The 15,671-nt window shown below is 31.1% G+C and overlaps 2 protein-coding genes and 1 long non-coding RNA gene across 6 annotated transcripts; 2 read left to right on the top strand and 1 right to left on the bottom strand.

Moving 5' to 3' along the window:
• Nucleotides 1–2,533: 2,533 nt before the first annotated feature.
• On the top strand, nucleotides 2,534–4,308 carry LOC133793539 (uncharacterized). Its single transcript, XR_009874867.1, has 2 exons — nucleotides 2,534–2,696; nucleotides 4,041–4,308. It is a non-coding gene; the product is annotated as an uncharacterized LOC133793539 (long non-coding RNA).
• A 3,396-nt stretch (nucleotides 4,309–7,704) lies between these two features.
• On the top strand, nucleotides 7,705–11,649 carry LOC133795415 (beta-glucosidase 46-like). Of its 2 annotated transcripts, XM_062232864.1 has the most exons (12): nucleotides 7,705–7,898; nucleotides 8,063–8,129; nucleotides 8,249–8,307; nucleotides 9,008–9,083; nucleotides 9,207–9,281; nucleotides 9,423–9,510; nucleotides 9,636–9,888; nucleotides 10,293–10,408; nucleotides 10,480–10,741; nucleotides 10,842–10,944; nucleotides 11,045–11,153; nucleotides 11,234–11,649. In XM_062232864.1, the coding sequence occupies exons 1-12, from the start codon at nucleotides 7,731–7,733 to the stop codon at nucleotides 11,448–11,450; spliced, it is 1,593 nt and encodes a 530-aa protein (XP_062088848.1). In that variant the 5' UTR covers nucleotides 7,705–7,730; the 3' UTR covers nucleotides 11,451–11,649. The 2 variants fall into 2 exon arrangements, with proteins under 2 accessions (XP_062088848.1, XP_062088849.1); XM_062232865.1 differs by lacking the exon at nucleotides 7,705–7,898 and having other exon boundaries at nucleotides 8,074–8,137.
• On the bottom strand, nucleotides 10,745–15,671 carry LOC133795417 (RNA pseudouridine synthase 6, chloroplastic). Of its 3 annotated transcripts, none has more exons than XM_062232869.1 (10): nucleotides 15,362–15,671; nucleotides 14,724–14,852; nucleotides 14,384–14,638; nucleotides 14,216–14,297; nucleotides 13,734–13,849; nucleotides 13,461–13,515; nucleotides 13,115–13,226; nucleotides 12,575–12,744; nucleotides 11,974–12,289; nucleotides 10,745–11,342 (listed from the first exon to the last, which is right to left on the bottom strand). In XM_062232869.1, the coding sequence occupies exons 1-9, from the start codon at nucleotides 15,604–15,606 to the stop codon at nucleotides 12,005–12,007; spliced, it is 1,449 nt and encodes a 482-aa protein (XP_062088853.1). In that variant the 5' UTR covers nucleotides 15,607–15,671; the 3' UTR covers nucleotides 10,745–11,342; nucleotides 11,974–12,004. The 3 variants fall into 3 exon arrangements, with proteins under 3 accessions (XP_062088853.1, XP_062088854.1, XP_062088852.1); XM_062232870.1 differs by having other exon boundaries at nucleotides 10,745–11,223; XM_062232868.1 differs by having other exon boundaries at nucleotides 11,979–12,289; nucleotides 15,362–15,669.

Raw genomic sequence — 15,671 nt, 5'->3', positions numbered from 1 at the left:
CCCTAATATTGAGTATTAGTGGCGGCAGTTTCGCCCCTAATAAATTGAATGTCGTCCCTAATAATTGTGATTCTCATATCATATTTCGCCCTGATAATAAAAACCCGCCCCTAATAATATAATATAAGCGGCGACTTTGATAGTATTAGCGGGGACAAATGCCGCCCCTAATACTTTTATATAATTGAAAAAATAAAAATAAATTATTAAAACAAAATATTTAAATAATATTTTTTAATTTATAATATCAAAATTAAATATGCATAAAATTAATAATTTATTCAAATTACACAACTAATACAATATTATCCAAATTAAATATGCATACAATAATATATAAAACATGTCAACCCTCAACGTCCTCCATATTGTCCCCTTCTTTTGGTGGTTGCGGTGCCTGTGGTGTGTGCGGAGACATCGGCCATGGATACTGTGGAGGTATCGATGATAATAGGATCTGATGGATCTTGACCACCATCATATCCGCAATGGTATGAAGCTACATCTGCTAACATCTTTAAACTAAATATGACCAAATTTTTTTGTTAGTATGAGTATCATATATATATATATATTATTTATGGATATATAATTGTAACGAACACATAAAATTCCAAAACATCAACAACATAACAAATACCTGTCACCGCTAATAGTCTTATATTCAGTTTGGTGGGAAATTTCCCACATTTTTTTCAAGATATTTTTGAATTTATTTTCGTTGCTAATATTAAAAATTTCGCCGCTAATAATATTTTTAATTTAAAAAAATTACCTGATGTGATATTAGCGGTGAACATGTTTAATGTCGCAACTAATAATATTATATAATAAATGCGTTTGATAACTTTTATTTATTTTTTTGTTTAAAAATATAAAATGAGATGTTGATTGAAGAAGAGAAGAAAAAAAAAGAAACGAAAAGTCGAAAATGGTTTAAAAAAAATTTGAAAGTGAAAATTTTCTATTTTCAAAATTTAATGAATTTTAATTAAAATTTTAAAAAATAATAAATAAAAATAGAATTACCAAACATGTTTAATTGTAAAATTTTTAATTAATTAAATAAATAAATATTTTTTAAGTTTTACCGAACAACACCTAGGTTATGCAAAACTCTTACTTCTTACGTTTTTAATTATTTCTTTTTTTTTTTTTGCTAAAGCATGGAATTATTGTGTTTGATAAATTATAATTTAAAAATATTATAGTTTATAATAAAATATATATTAAACATTTAAAAAAATCTATATTAATGTGGTCTATTAATATAAAATTACTAAAATAAAAAATATCTAATAAATATAAAATTATAAAAATAAAATAATAATATTTAAGATTTAAATATTATTTATATTATTATCATATTAATTTATTTAAATATTTTAATTTGAATTAATATATAATAAATACGTAAATACATTTAGATAAAAAAAATATATTATTGTAAATTTTTTCTAAAAAAACAATTTTTAATTATAATTTCTGCATAAATTCTTTAATATGTTGCAATTTGACTGTTAACCAAATACTTTTATTGTACAATAAAGTAACTTCTACTTTTTTTAAAAGCTGTATCAAAATGGCCATGATCTTGAATGTCACCTTAATTGGGAACAAAAGCCCACTTTATCTCATTCAAAAGTGTTATTTTGTAAATGTTCTTTTTAATTCTTGCTCATTTAATTATCTTAGTGCCATTGAGTAGTTTGTAAATTCTCTTTTGCCTTGGCAAATGAAATAGTTGAAAATCATTGACCAAGGGAGTGAATGAAAACAGAACAAAGGAATAAAGACTAAAATTCATACCCTGACTACTGGGATTTGTTTGGCCTATGAAAAAGAACTTATTCTTCATAATCATAGCCAACTTGACCGATTGTGGATAATTATTATTTTTAAGTGGAGAATCCGCTTCTTGTGCCCATGGTACACACGAATAATTCAACTATGGGAAATGATTTTTCTCTCTAACCAAAATGGCAAAAGTTTCACTTCTCCGATTTAATTAATCATTCTCATACCAAAATAAAGTGCAAGTTAAAGAGTTAACAACTTGTCTAAGGAAAATATAAAATCAAAATCTGTTAAGAAAATGTAAATCATTTTGCTCATGTCGCTCAAAAATTTACCAGCAAGATAGGAAAAAACAGCCTTTGGAGCTAGTATAAATAGGCCTTCGATGAATTCGTGATTTGTTTTAGATGACACTACAACAATTAATACCATTTGCGGTGTAACTATTAGCGGCGGACCCAATCCGTTGTTATTTTAGAGGTTATTAGCGGCGGACTAGGTGTCTGCCGCTAATAATGTATTAATTATTTATAAAATATTATAATATCTATTAGCGGCAAACTTACCATTATTAGCGGTGGACCCACCACTAATATACAAAAAAAAAATGCCCGAGAAAGTGATGAGTTTTTTTTAAGATTTATTAGCAGTGGATAATCACATTTATTAGAGGTAGATTATTAGCCGCTAATAGTATTAGCGGCAGACTACCCGCCGCTAATGCTATTATTAGCGACTGGCTATATTAATAGCGGCGAACTTTATCAAAGCACCCCACGTCTCGTTCTCCCAAATCCCTAAAACGCATTTTCTCTCCAAATTCCTCTATGGCCTGAACACCTTCACTCCACCGATGAAGCTTATCTCCTCCTCATCTCTCTATCTCGGTTCTCTCTCATGTATGTATATGTTTATTTATTTATTTTTTTTATATTAATTCTCTCACCCTATGCTATTTTATGATGGTTTTTTTTTTCAATTCTCCCTTAATACCTCTCTTTCTATCTCTGTCTTTTTCTCTCTAACGCTCGTCTGATTAGGTAAGGGTTTTTTTCTCTTTCTCTCTCATAGATTTCTGGTTTTTTGTTTATTAATTTTGGGTTTTTAGATTTGTGATTCTAATGTTAATGTTACTCATTGAGAGTAATATATTTTGGTTTATGAAATATAATTTATTTTGTATGAACTATTTTGTCTTTCTTTGATGATAAAGTGACCTGTCAATGGAAAATATTTTGGGTTCTTAGGCCTTGCTTACTAATTGTGAAATTTTTATTCATTTTTTAAGTCTTTTCAATAACTGTCTGGGCCAACATCTCTCTCTTTCTCTAAATATATAAATATTATTTATTTCTTTAATTATATATGTATATTGGTAATGTACTCCGATGGAAAAGAAGATTGAGGTGATTCTAATGCTTTTTTAATTTAGAAACATATTCTAAAATGGTAGCTTTGGTTAATGACAAAAAAAAAAATGGTAGCTTTGGTTTGGATCAAAGATGAGACTTTTGCTGAAAGCCTTCTGAAGTACCTACCAATATGTTAGGGTCGGTGACCAATTTAATTTTGGCCTATTTTTCTCTAATTATATATATATATGTCAAAATCAAATCTTGTCAAGCCATTTTACAAAAAATTGTGATAATTTTCCTTACTAAAAGTAACGCTTCCTTTTTCACATTTTTAAATTCTTGGTCTTTATCTTTTTCCGTTGGTTTTTTATAGTGACTAAATTGATTATTTTTGTTATGAAGATATTGTTTTTTTGTTGTATATATTATATAAATTAAAAAAATAGTAACTTTACAATATATTCTAATACTATTAAAACACGTGCTACTTGATTTAGTTCATAGATCATAAAATTCAAATTTTTCCAGGAATAACACTTCTTATAAGACATCATAAAATATTTAAAATAATAAACATTTTTAAATGATAGGACTAGGATAGTTGCTCTTTTTTCTACCATTTATTATACTCTCTTAAATCATCATAGATGGCGATTGATAAATTTTGGACAATATTGAGAAATTGTGGTTGTCAAGAATATTGGAATGGTCTACAAGCTTTTTTTAGGATAGCGTCGGAACATAAAGATTATGATGGAAGAATTAGGTGCCTCTGTGTGAGATGCAATAATAATAGATTCGAATATTTAGATGTTGTTCGGACACACGTATTCGATAAGAGTTTTCATCAAGCTTATGATAAGTGAATTTTTCATGGTGAGGTGGAAGAAATTGTTGCTGATGAGGTGGTTGATGAGAATGAAGACGATGAGATGATTCACGTTGTGGAAGACTTCCTTTTACCGACAAATGAGGAAGTAGAAATGGATCTTGGTGAGAGTCAGTATTATGACGGCGGGACATTAGCAGCGGACCTTCCCGCCGTAATAGCATTTATTTTTGTTGTGTGAAGAGTTCAACTAATGCAATATTGGGGATTCTCTTGTGCACCTCCTATTTTTGAGTGTATCAATACACACTTTTTATGTTTACGGTACCGCGATGATTTTTGGCGCAATTTTTTTTATGATTGTGAATATCGTAGTTATTTAGAGTATTCTGTAAATTAAAAAAATCAAATAATTTACAGTGCAGAAAATAAGGTTCAAGTAATTTATTTCATACACGATTGCATTTTTTTTTACATTCATGAAAAATAATTTGTTTGAACTCTATTTTTGACACGGTAAATTATGCATAATTTTTTTAAAATTTACAAAATACTCTAAATAATAATATACACTAAAAATAAAAAAAGGGTACCAGTAAACCAAAAAATAGGGGTTTACGGGAGAAAATCCTTAGGAAGATTTTTAAATGGTTCTTCTAGTTTTTTTAAATAATAAAAATTAAGTCATGTAATATATTTGGTGTATTTGAAAAGGATGAACTAAAAAAAATTCCTTATTTAATATTTTATGAGTATTATTGTAGTGTTAATATTTTATTATAAATCTAAAATAATTTTAAAAAGAAAAAGCAAAATACTATTTTTCCATCACAAACCACTTGCGCTATTATATATAGAATATAGATTTTCTCTAGTAAACCTTTTATTTTAAGTAATGACACGAGTTTTGGCATAATTTTTTTTATAATCATGTATATTGTAGTTATTTAAAATATTTTGTAAATTTTCAAAAAAAATTGAACAATTAAATATGATTCAAACATGTTATTTTCTACATGCATAAAAAAAGCAGTCGCACATGCAACAAACTTTTTTGTTATTATTTTCGATATTGTAAATTATTTGATATTTTCTAAAAATTTGCAAGATGTTCTAAACAATTATAGTGTACACAATCATAAAAAAAGATTCCACCGAAAACTATTAACAGATCGAAAATATGAAAAAAGTGCATCGATATGTCTCTTTTTGGAAGGTCCACCGTAGAATATTCCCCATATTTATATTAGCAAATTGCATTGTATGTATTTGTCTAAAGTCTAGGACATAAAATCACAAAAAATATTCCACTGCCTATAATTTTAATCCTCATTGGTTTCTAATTAATTAATTATAAACAAACATATGTCATATATCAAGTAAATTAATAAAAATTATATATTCCCTGAAAAAAATTAATAAAAATTATTAGATGCATAAAGTCCACGGAAATTCTTTGGTGCACCCTTAGTGTTTTTGGCCCGTGAATTGTTTCCGGCACAAATTTTTTTTATGACTGTGTACATAACTATTTAGAGCATTCTGTAAATTTTCGAAATTTTTTGAATAATTTACAATGTCAAAAATAAGATTAAAACATGTTACTTCCACATGCATAGATAAATAGTTACACGTGTAACAAATTTTTTAACTATTTTTTGACACTGTAAATTATTCAAAAAAATTTTAAAATTTGTAGGCTACTCTAAATAAATACAATATACATGGTAAAAAAAAAATCGCGGCAAAATTATTTACGAACTGAAAACATGAGGGAGGTGCACTAATTAATGTGTCCCATTTTATAGAGTGAACCGTAGAATTACCCTGGGGTTATGTTCTAGTTTTTTTTTTTTTTTAAATAAAAATTTTAAGTCATGTAATATATTTGGTGTATTCGAGAAGGATGAACTAAAGAAAACCCTTACTTAATAATTAAGAGGATATTTTTGTAGTGGTTAATATTTTATTATATAATTTTGTAAGGTTGACACCCAATTCAATTGTAGGCAATTCTTTTATTATATATCTAAAGTAATTAAAAAAAAAAAAGCAAAATACTATCCCCTCCTCACAAACCCCTTGCGCAATTATATATAGACTTTATGCATGTAATAATTTTTATATTAATTTACTTGATATATAACATATATTTGTTCATAATTAATTAATTAATTATTAGAAAACAATGAGGATTGAAAATATAGGCAGTGGAAATTTTTGTGATTTTATGCCCAAGTCTTTAAACAAATACATACAATGCAATTTGTTAATATAAATATGGGGAATTTTATAGGACACCCTTAAAAATGGGCACACCGGTATACCCAGTTTATGTTTTCGACTCATGAATAGTTTTCGGCTTAAATTCTTTTATGACCGTGTATATTCTAGTTATTTACAGCATTCTGCAAATTTTTAGAAAATACCAAATAATTTACAGTGCCAAAAACAAGAATAAAAAAGTTTGTTGCACTCGCAAATATTTTTTTTATATGTTTGAAAAGTAATATGTTTGAACTTTGTTTTTAACACGTTAAATTATTCAAAATTTATTGAAAATTCACAGGATGCTCTAAATAGCTACAATATACATTATCATAAAAGAAAAATTACGCCAAAAATGATCTCGGTACTGAAAACAAGAAGAGAATACATATACCAGTATACCAAAAAATGGAAGGTTCACAAATCCATATATATATAATTATATTGGAAGATTTTTCAATCGTATGTTCTAGTTGTTTTTTTTTTCATAAAAAGTTTAAGTCATGTAATATATTTGGTGTATTCAATAAGGATGAACTAAAAAAAATTCCTTACTTAATATTTTATGAGGAAGTAATTAAAAAAAAAAAGCCAAATACTATCCCCTCCTCACAAACCACTTGCGCAATTATATTTATATGCATCTAATAATTTTTATTATTTTTTTTGTGGTGAATAATTTTTATTAATTTACTTGATATATAACATATGTTTGTTCATAATTAATTAATTAGAAAATAATGAGGATTGAAAATATAGGCAGTGGAAATTTTTGTGATTTTATGTCCTAGACTTTAAACAAATATATACAATGCAATTTGCTAATATAAATATGGGGAGTTCTATGGTGCACCCCAAAAGGGAGAATATCGGTGCATTCTTTTTGTGTTTTTGATTCGTGAATAGTTTTTAACGCAATTTTTTTTATGATTGTGTACATTACAGGTAGTTAGAGTATCCTGCAAATTTTCAGAAAATTCAAAATAATTTACAGTACCGAAAACAATAATAAAAAAATTTAGCACACATGGTTGTTTATTTTATACGCATAGAAAGCTGCATTTTAACCTTATTTTTTACTTTATAAATTATTTAAAATTTTATAAAAATTCGCATGATACTTTAAATAACTACAATGTACACCATCCTAAAAAAAATTGGAGTTCACCGTCGAAAGTCCCTATAAATATAATAATCAATTATTTAAAATAATAATAATAATTTGTCAAGGCATATTGCATTGCTGATAATTCACGAAAAGAGGATGCATGATAGTGGTAGGGACATGGGATAAAAATAAAGAAAAAGATGAAAGGTGATGAAGTGACATTATTAAAGTTAACTGCAATTAATTTCCTCACTAAACCTGCTTTTATTTCTCTTAATAATGTTGGCCTTTCAGTATAAATAGAAACATACCATAATTCATTCTTCTGATTATTATATAATATCATATAGCAATAAGGGAAGCCAATTAAGACATGGGATTTCATAGGCTTCAAAATGCTCTTTTATTTCTCTTGGAGATCATACTACTACTAATAATATCATCATCATCTCCCTTTATATTATGTGACGATGATCTTATCAATCTTAATTCTCCATTACCCCCTAATTTTCTCTTTGGCACTGCTTCTTCTTCTTACCAGGTCTATATATTTCTCATTCCTAATATATATTAATTAGTGGTTCAATTCTCTACCTTTTTTCTTTTATTTGGTTAATGCTTGCTAGCTCTTTCTTTTAGCAAAAAAACATATAAATATATATATGTGTGTTGTTGTTCACTTGATATTTTATTTGACTCTTGTAGTTTGAAGGCGCTTACTTAGCCGATGGCAAAGGGTTAGGTAATTGGGACGTTTATACGCACATACCAGGTGAAAAGGCCAGTACAAATATATTTGTACCATAATATATTATATATTTACGAAGCAATTAATAAATTTAGTATAGTTAAACCAGAATTTTGTTTATGATGAGTAATATAATATTGCAGGTAACATAATCGATGGAAGCAATGGAGATATAGCCGTGGACCATTATCACCGTTATCTGGTATATATATATGTATAAATATGTAATGTATGTATGCAATAAAACCCAAAAGCCTATTGTTGGTATATAGAGTAAAAGGAGAGGAGAATATAGGAATAGAAGCTGAAATAGTGAATTTCAAGGAAGAAGAAAGAAGAGCAAAGTTAATAGTACTCAAATTCGACCCCATGTGTTTTGATGGTAAATTGCTTAATGAAAGCAATTTCAATGGTTCAGACACCAATAGATGCTTACTAGGTAGGTTTGGATTGGAGACCTTTCTTGTCTGTTCTCTTCTCAAATTTTAAACATTTCCACGTCTTAAGGATTCAAATCCCACGGCATTAATTCAACATGCGAGAGTCTCATGCATGCTTTTTTTTTTTAAATAAAAATAAAAATAAAATAATAACTCTTTAAAAAAAAGAAAATTTTGTTTCAACCATTGATTTTGAAAAAAAAAAAAAAGTATTTTCAACAGTAAAAGTCTCTTATTTTCAGACATTAAAGACTATACCATATATATATAGTATATGGGGCTATATATGAAGTAGGGTCTATATTAGTCTAATTTTTTTTTTAAATGGCATAAAAGGCTATATATGAAGTAGGTCTATGTCTTATATCCTCAGACATAAATGCCATGGAAGATATATGTCTTAATTTTTGATCATTTTCATTTACTAGTTAGTATTGTCGTACGTTTTGATGTTCAAAACAGGAAGACGTAAATCTAATGTCGTCCCTTGGAGTTAACAGCTATCGATTCTCTATTTCATGGTCCAGAATCTTGCCCAGTATGTTTTTTTTTTAATTCCTAAAGAGCACATGCTCATTTAACTTCAATAAAAGAAATATACTAATTGTCAAAACGACAAAAACCAATCTGAAATATTCCATCGTCGTTTTTGCAAGTGCAGAAGGAATATATGGCGACGTCAATCCAGAAGGAGTAAACTTCTACAGCAAACTAATTGATGCTCTGCTACTTAAAGGCACGTACACATCTATCTATCTTCATTATCTTCTCATTATATTATATCTTCGCCAAAGCTTATTATGTTTTTGTTAAATGGTCTCCACCTTTTATATCACTTCTAAAAGTCAAATGTGAAAGCAAAATATTGTACTCACAGGGATTGAGCCATTTCTAACATTGACACATTATGATATTCCCCAAGAGCTTGAGGATAGATATGGAGGTTGGCTAAGTCCAAAATCACAGTAAGAAACTCATTCATTTTCATTACTATACATAATTTAATGGATCGAATACCACACATTATAGTTGTCTTTCCCCACTAGAAAGAATGGTTATATATGATATGATGCTGATTCACAATGACCAGAAATGACTTCACGTACTTTGCTGAGACATGTTTCAAACAATTTGGCAATCGGGTCAAGTATTGGGTGACCTTTAATGAGCCAAACATACAAGCTATGTCGGGTTACCGCTTCGGTACAAATCCACCATCTCGATGCTCAACCCACTTTGGAAACTGTTCAAATGGGGATTCAGAGAGGGAGCCCTTTATAGCAGCCCATAACATGATCCTATCCCATGCAGCCGCCGTTCATGTTTACAGGACCAAATACCAGGTAACCCCTTGCTTTATACATACATACCGTTAATAATATAAGTTTTATTAATACGTAAATGCAATTTAGTCTTTTAGCCTCTCATTATTTTAGCTATATATTTTGTTTCTCTTATACTCTTGTTATCATCTTCACACCATAATGAAAACCTAACTTCTTTTTTTATTCTTTCTCAAATCTCCATTGTCTATTTGCAAAATTATCACACATATATATATATATATATATATATATATTCATGGGAAACATATTCATTATGAACTTCATTTGACGCTTCTGTTTATAGCTCTTTTTGATAAATGATCATACACAAGTTTTGGAAAGGTGAAGTTCTCAAACCATATAATAAAAATAAATCCTTTTACTTGACCTTTTAATATATTTTCACCCCCATGATTTTCCAGAAAGAGCAGGGAGGTAGTATTGGGATCGTCTTGCAGGCATTATGGCATGAACCCTTAAGCAACTCCATGGCAGACAAGGCAGCTGCTGAAAGAGCTCGATCCTTCACATTGAACTGGTTAGCTTATCTCTTTCTTGATGAATGGTCAAGCACTTAAAAAATTGACACAAGAGTTAAGTTTGGTGCAGGTTTCTGGACCCAATCATACATGGTAAATATCCAGCTGAGATGGAAGACATTGCAGGATCTGTCTTGCCTAAATTTTCAACTAGTGACCAGGAGAAACTGAATATGGCATTGGAATTTATAGGCATCAATCACTACACTAGTTACTATGTCCAGGACTGTATCAATTCTTCTTGTGAACCTGGGTTTGGAGTCTCCTGGACTGAAGGTTTGTACCAACAAAGTTCAGAAAGAACAGGGGTCCCCATTGGAGAATCTCTGCCTGTATGTAAAATATTGACCTCATAGCAATGATATTCATACCAGTTTACCAATTAACCTTGAGGTCTCTGAACAAATAAAATGAAACTTTTTGGTTGTGCAGGGTACAGTAGATTGGATAAATGTCTACCCACAAGGAATGGAGAAAATTGTTACTTATGTAATGGAAAGATACAATAACACACCAATGTTCATTACAGAAAATGGTAAGCATAGAGTGGAGTTGAAATTGGACATTAAGAGACACATATACTCATCTTCAGTACAAGGGCATAATTCTGATGAGAGTTGTTGTGGCTCTTGTAGGGTATGGTTTCGCTGAGAATCTTGAAACCAACACCAAAGAAACTCTACATGATGACTACAGAGTGAAGTATATGGCTGACTACTTAGATGCTCTGTTGACAGCAGTGAGGTAGCCATTGTTGACTGCAATTATTTCTGTTCTTGAGACAGTGATCGTGGATTTTAATGACTTGTTCTATCTGTGTTTAGAAAAGGAGCAGATGTAAGGAGTTACTTTGCCTGGTCTTTGCTTGATAATTTTGAGTGGAAATATGGATACACAGTAAGGTTTGGACTTCACCAAGTAGATTATGCCACGCTGAAGAGAAGCAAGAAACTATCAGCAACTTGGTACAAGGAATTTATTGAAAAGCACAAGGGAAAGGTCATAATTCCACAACATAATGGAGAAGGCTTCCAATACTAAGGAATTCACATATTTCTTCCAATTTTTTTTTATCTTGGAGAGAAGTAATAGAAAACTTCATTACATAGCTGTTGTATAAATGAAATGACTATGCAGTTTATCCTATATGCAAGTCACTTCATGTTTGCTTTTCCGGTATTACAAAAACTTTCTTTAGTTCTTCAGCATGCTGGGCTGGCTAACAATCAGCTTAAATCCATTCAAAGCAAACGCAAACTACTGATAATGTTTTCACTAACAACACTGGATGTGAGAAAGCTAAACTCATAAAAGAAATATGATGATCGCTAGTAACATGATAACAAATTAATCAGCTACAAAAACATGAGTATGGTGTATTAAATTATCACACAATGATAGTTACAATTCAAAATTGATGGCTTATCAGATGATGTATTTTTTTGCAAGGGGAAATGTTTTTAAAGGAGCTGTCCTGGTTTTCCATTATGTGGATTATCCAATGGTTATCCCCAGAAAAATTATGATGGCATACAAATCGATCAACTTTAGCACAAGGAGTTACCAGACCTTGCAGTCGATCCATATCCTCTGTTTTAAGCTTCTTCACATCTCCACCACGGGATTCCAGCCTCGTACATGTGCTTCCCATCATCCCACGATATCTGACATGCTTGAAGACCAATAGCAACACTGGGTTCCTTTCCATGCTGCGCTATCCACTCTGTAATATCCATTTCTTTTATATCCTCGACTGACTGATTTTTCCTGTACTTTCCAAATGGGTTCACTCCTGGACTGGTTATCTCCGCAAGTGCAGCTGGCATGTATGCTGAATCACCCAATATTGGTGCACCACAGGCCGTTAATTGTGCTCGAATCTGCATCAGAAGACTTATCATTTCCAAGGCAATAACTCATAAGTCTTGTCTTACTAATAGCAAAGGATACTGTCCTATGAGATAATAATTCCTACACTTTTTTTTTTTTTTCAGTTTTCTTGCAAACTCCTACACCCTTGACATGATCAAGTCTTTAAAAAGGCTAGATCTCCTAATATACTAAAGTGTAGGATGATAATATTTGGTACTGCTCCTTGCAAACTGGCGAGGTGAGAACATGAATATTAAATGAGAAAAAAGCAAATAAAAGTCTCTGTTTCTAACCTGATGAGTCTTTCCAGTCAAAAGATTGATTTTACATTCATATGCATAATCTTTTGAAGGCCAGTAACAATCTTCAACGCAATATTTCTCCTTAATGGCACTACTTGGCCAGGGAACCTTTCTGCATTCTATTATCTCAAGTTTACACATGTGCCATCCTTCAATTTTTTCTGCAGACCACAGAGCTTGGGTTTTTAAGTTTAAATATGTACATTAAAGAGAATGAATCCCTTTAAAAACCATTGATAAAATATGGTAACTTTTCCGCATTACCATATTACACTAGAGGCGAGTTTACTAACGGAAAACAATTGTAAAGAAAAAGACCTTGGAGAGTAATGAAAATTAAGTCAGTTTTCTCAGTTTAACTAATTATGCGAGGAATTCCTCAATCTTAGTGTCCCAAAGGGATAAATAAACACATGAAGGGATAAGAATGGGAAACACAGTATCCATCCATACTGTTTAGCTAATAAGGCCTACTTAAAAGAAAGCTTTATTCATCCATTATCAATATAATTTATTTAAAGGAATGAATACCTTCTGAAACAAGCCTTGGCGCCATGTTAATTGGACGCATGTAGTGAGTAATTATTCCAACCGGAAGAGGAGCAGCAGCAAGAGCAAGATAAAGCTTCTTGACCATTTTCTCCTGATATTTACAAAAATAAATTCCTAATGAAGCAATTGGCCTTGAGATCAAATGGTCCAAATTACTTAAATGACCATGGATACATTCATATACCCATATACACCTGTGACATGCAGTTATGAGCATTTTTTTTATTTCTGCATTGCATTCAATTCAATATTGGTCACTTTCGAGTTAATGTTGTATGCCCTCTCTACAAAGGCAACACTAAGAAATAAAATCATATTGACTTACTCTGATTTTTCCATGAAAAACTGAGCAATACTCCTTGGTCCTAGCTAACACAACACTGCAAAAAGAATTAAACAGCATTATTTCCACACCCTCAATTATCTTGACACGTCATCCAAGAAAAATATATCACATGACAGCAACTGTAATACGAATTATACCATCATTCCGTAACATTATCAATCTGGTGTGTAGTCCCTAATGGGCTTAAAAAACTTCAATAACACATCATCCAAGAAAAACAGATCACATGACAGCAACTTCAATGAGAATTACCATCCTTCCGTACAATTATCAATCTGGTGTGTAGTCCTTAATGGGCTTGTTAATCCCAAGGCACGAGTTGCAAAAGTTGCACAAGTTTCCTCAATGTTGTCTGTGGTTCCTCCTACCTGACCCAAAGTGCATAGTATGATTCAGTGTAAATAAAGTTGAGAAAAGGAGAACAACAACAGCAGCAAAGTTCATCAAGGGGTTAGTTATACTCAAGAAAATCAGAAACATATACAACCCTAGCTAAAAGCTCTTTGTACATTCAAGACAGAGACCAAATCTTGTTACTGCTACAAAATTCACAACAAACACAACATCTTAATTTGATTACCAGCCTACCAAATTTTTTTTTTCAATTATAGCCACTTACAAAGATGCAGCATCCACATGGAGGAATATGAAATAAATACAGAAATACTATTTATTCAAGAGAGCCTTCAGATGTCACATCAACATAATATAAAACTTATGGATTTGTTACATACTGAAGTACCAGCAGGTTTGTCCAAAACAACATAGGATTCAGCCACGGCTATAATTCTTGATTTCCAGTCAATTTCATAGCACCTAGTCAAATATTTTACTGGTCAACAAGAAGAGTGAAGCTTAGTGAAAATGAATGGATTCAAAAGCCATCAAATGTTGTGTTCTACCTTGGAGAACGCTTTGGATGCACATGTACGCGCAAGTATGTTCCACTTTCAACAAACTGGTCTACATAGGTTATCCGGAAAGTTTTCTGAGCTTCTCGTACAGTTTTACCTTTGATGGAAGTTCTATTTACCAAAGCTGACGGTGCTGTGTATTGTTTGAATAACTTTATTTGCTCTGGCGTTGCAGTTGGAGGAGGCCTTGGACATACCAGGGCATAAAATACAGCTCCGAAATGGATGAGATCTGCAACAAACCTTCAAACCATAAAAATGTTTTTACTAATTATTCAATCTTTTTATAACAGAAATCATATGCATTGACTAAACAGGAAACACTTACAAAGGAGGAAGATCCAAGGCTTTACAGATATACTCCTGCACACGTCCCCCTTCAGTAACAACCAAATGTTCAACCCTTGGAGGTAAATTGTGCGTGGGACATGGTAGCAAGCGATCATATTTAGGGTAGCTGATAAGAATTTAAAGTCTTAAAAGTCAGGAATCAAAATTATTTGATAAAAAACTAGTCATTTAAAGAACCCAACTAATAGGTGTGTTAATCATAACTCGACTGTGCACTGTTACTGCAAATAGTACTTATTATTAGCATAGGATTAAAAAATATTGAAGGGAAAAAAAACAAAGACCATTGACAATGGGGAAAAATATATGATCTTTGGCTTGAAAATGAGTAATGCTGCAGTATTGAAAATAAACACTTAATAAATATGGAAAATTGGACAATCCCATTGAAAGAATAATACTTTTTTACATTAAACGTTGTAAAGCTTCATTTCTTTTGCTACATATTCATTAACCAAACAAACTGCTTTCAAAATACGATACACAATCACGTCTACTATGAAACCAAAACAATAACAAATAAATAGACACAAAGCCAAAAACAGAGACACCGAGAATTTAAAAACTTCGAGTTTCCATTGGTGAAAAGCACATGAGTTGGGAAATTTAAGGTACCCATTAGCAGAAGAAGCAGTACTGATATCGGCAACATCTGTTTTCGTGGCTTCAAATGAAAAGGCTCTTATACTTTTGTTTGAAGTCCGAGTCCGAGGACACCAAGCTACCTGAACAAGATTGTTTGAGTGGTCACCGAGAGAGACTTGACTGAGACCCAAGGTGCGAACGAGGAAAGCAGGGGAGCTTAGACTACGGTAACCGTTGGCGAAGATTGAAGCGAAATTCACTGACCCCATACTCATATTTGGAGCCTTAGATAGTAAACCCCCTCTTCTGAGGTTTAAGCAGGAATTAGGATTGGGTTTGG

This window comes from Humulus lupulus, chromosome 8 (assembly GCF_963169125.1).
Source record: "Humulus lupulus chromosome 8, drHumLupu1.1, whole genome shotgun sequence".
NCBI classification, from domain to species: Eukaryota; Viridiplantae; Streptophyta; class Magnoliopsida; order Rosales; family Cannabaceae; genus Humulus; species Humulus lupulus.
Note: the sequence above shows the minus strand (reverse complement) of the source record. Positions and strands in the feature narration are given on the sequence as shown.

Excerpts from the sequence above, each read along its gene's own strand:
- LOC133795415 (XM_062232864.1), top strand. The coding sequence starts at position 7,731 with ATGGGATTTCATAGGCTTCAAAATGCTCTTTTATTTCTCTTGGAGATC. Across the intron at positions 9,511-9,635 it reads TGGCTAAGTCCAAAATCACA|AAATGACTTCACGTACTTTG; the intron begins GTAAGAAACTCA and ends CACAATGACCAG. Across the intron at positions 10,409-10,479 it reads CGATCCTTCACATTGAACTG|GTTTCTGGACCCAATCATAC; the intron begins GTTAGCTTATCT and ends AGTTTGGTGCAG.
- LOC133795417 (XM_062232869.1), bottom strand. The coding sequence starts at position 15,606 with ATGAGTATGGGGTCAGTGAATTTCGCTTCAATCTTCGCCAACGGTTAC. Across the intron at positions 13,850-14,215 it reads ACAAACCTGCTGGTACTTCA|GTAGGAGGAACCACAGACAA; the intron begins GTATGTAACAAA and ends ACTTTGGGTCAG. Across the intron at positions 13,516-13,733 it reads GATAATTGTACGGAAGGATG|TGTTGTGTTAGCTAGGACCA; the intron begins GTAATTCTCATT and ends TTCTTTTTGCAG.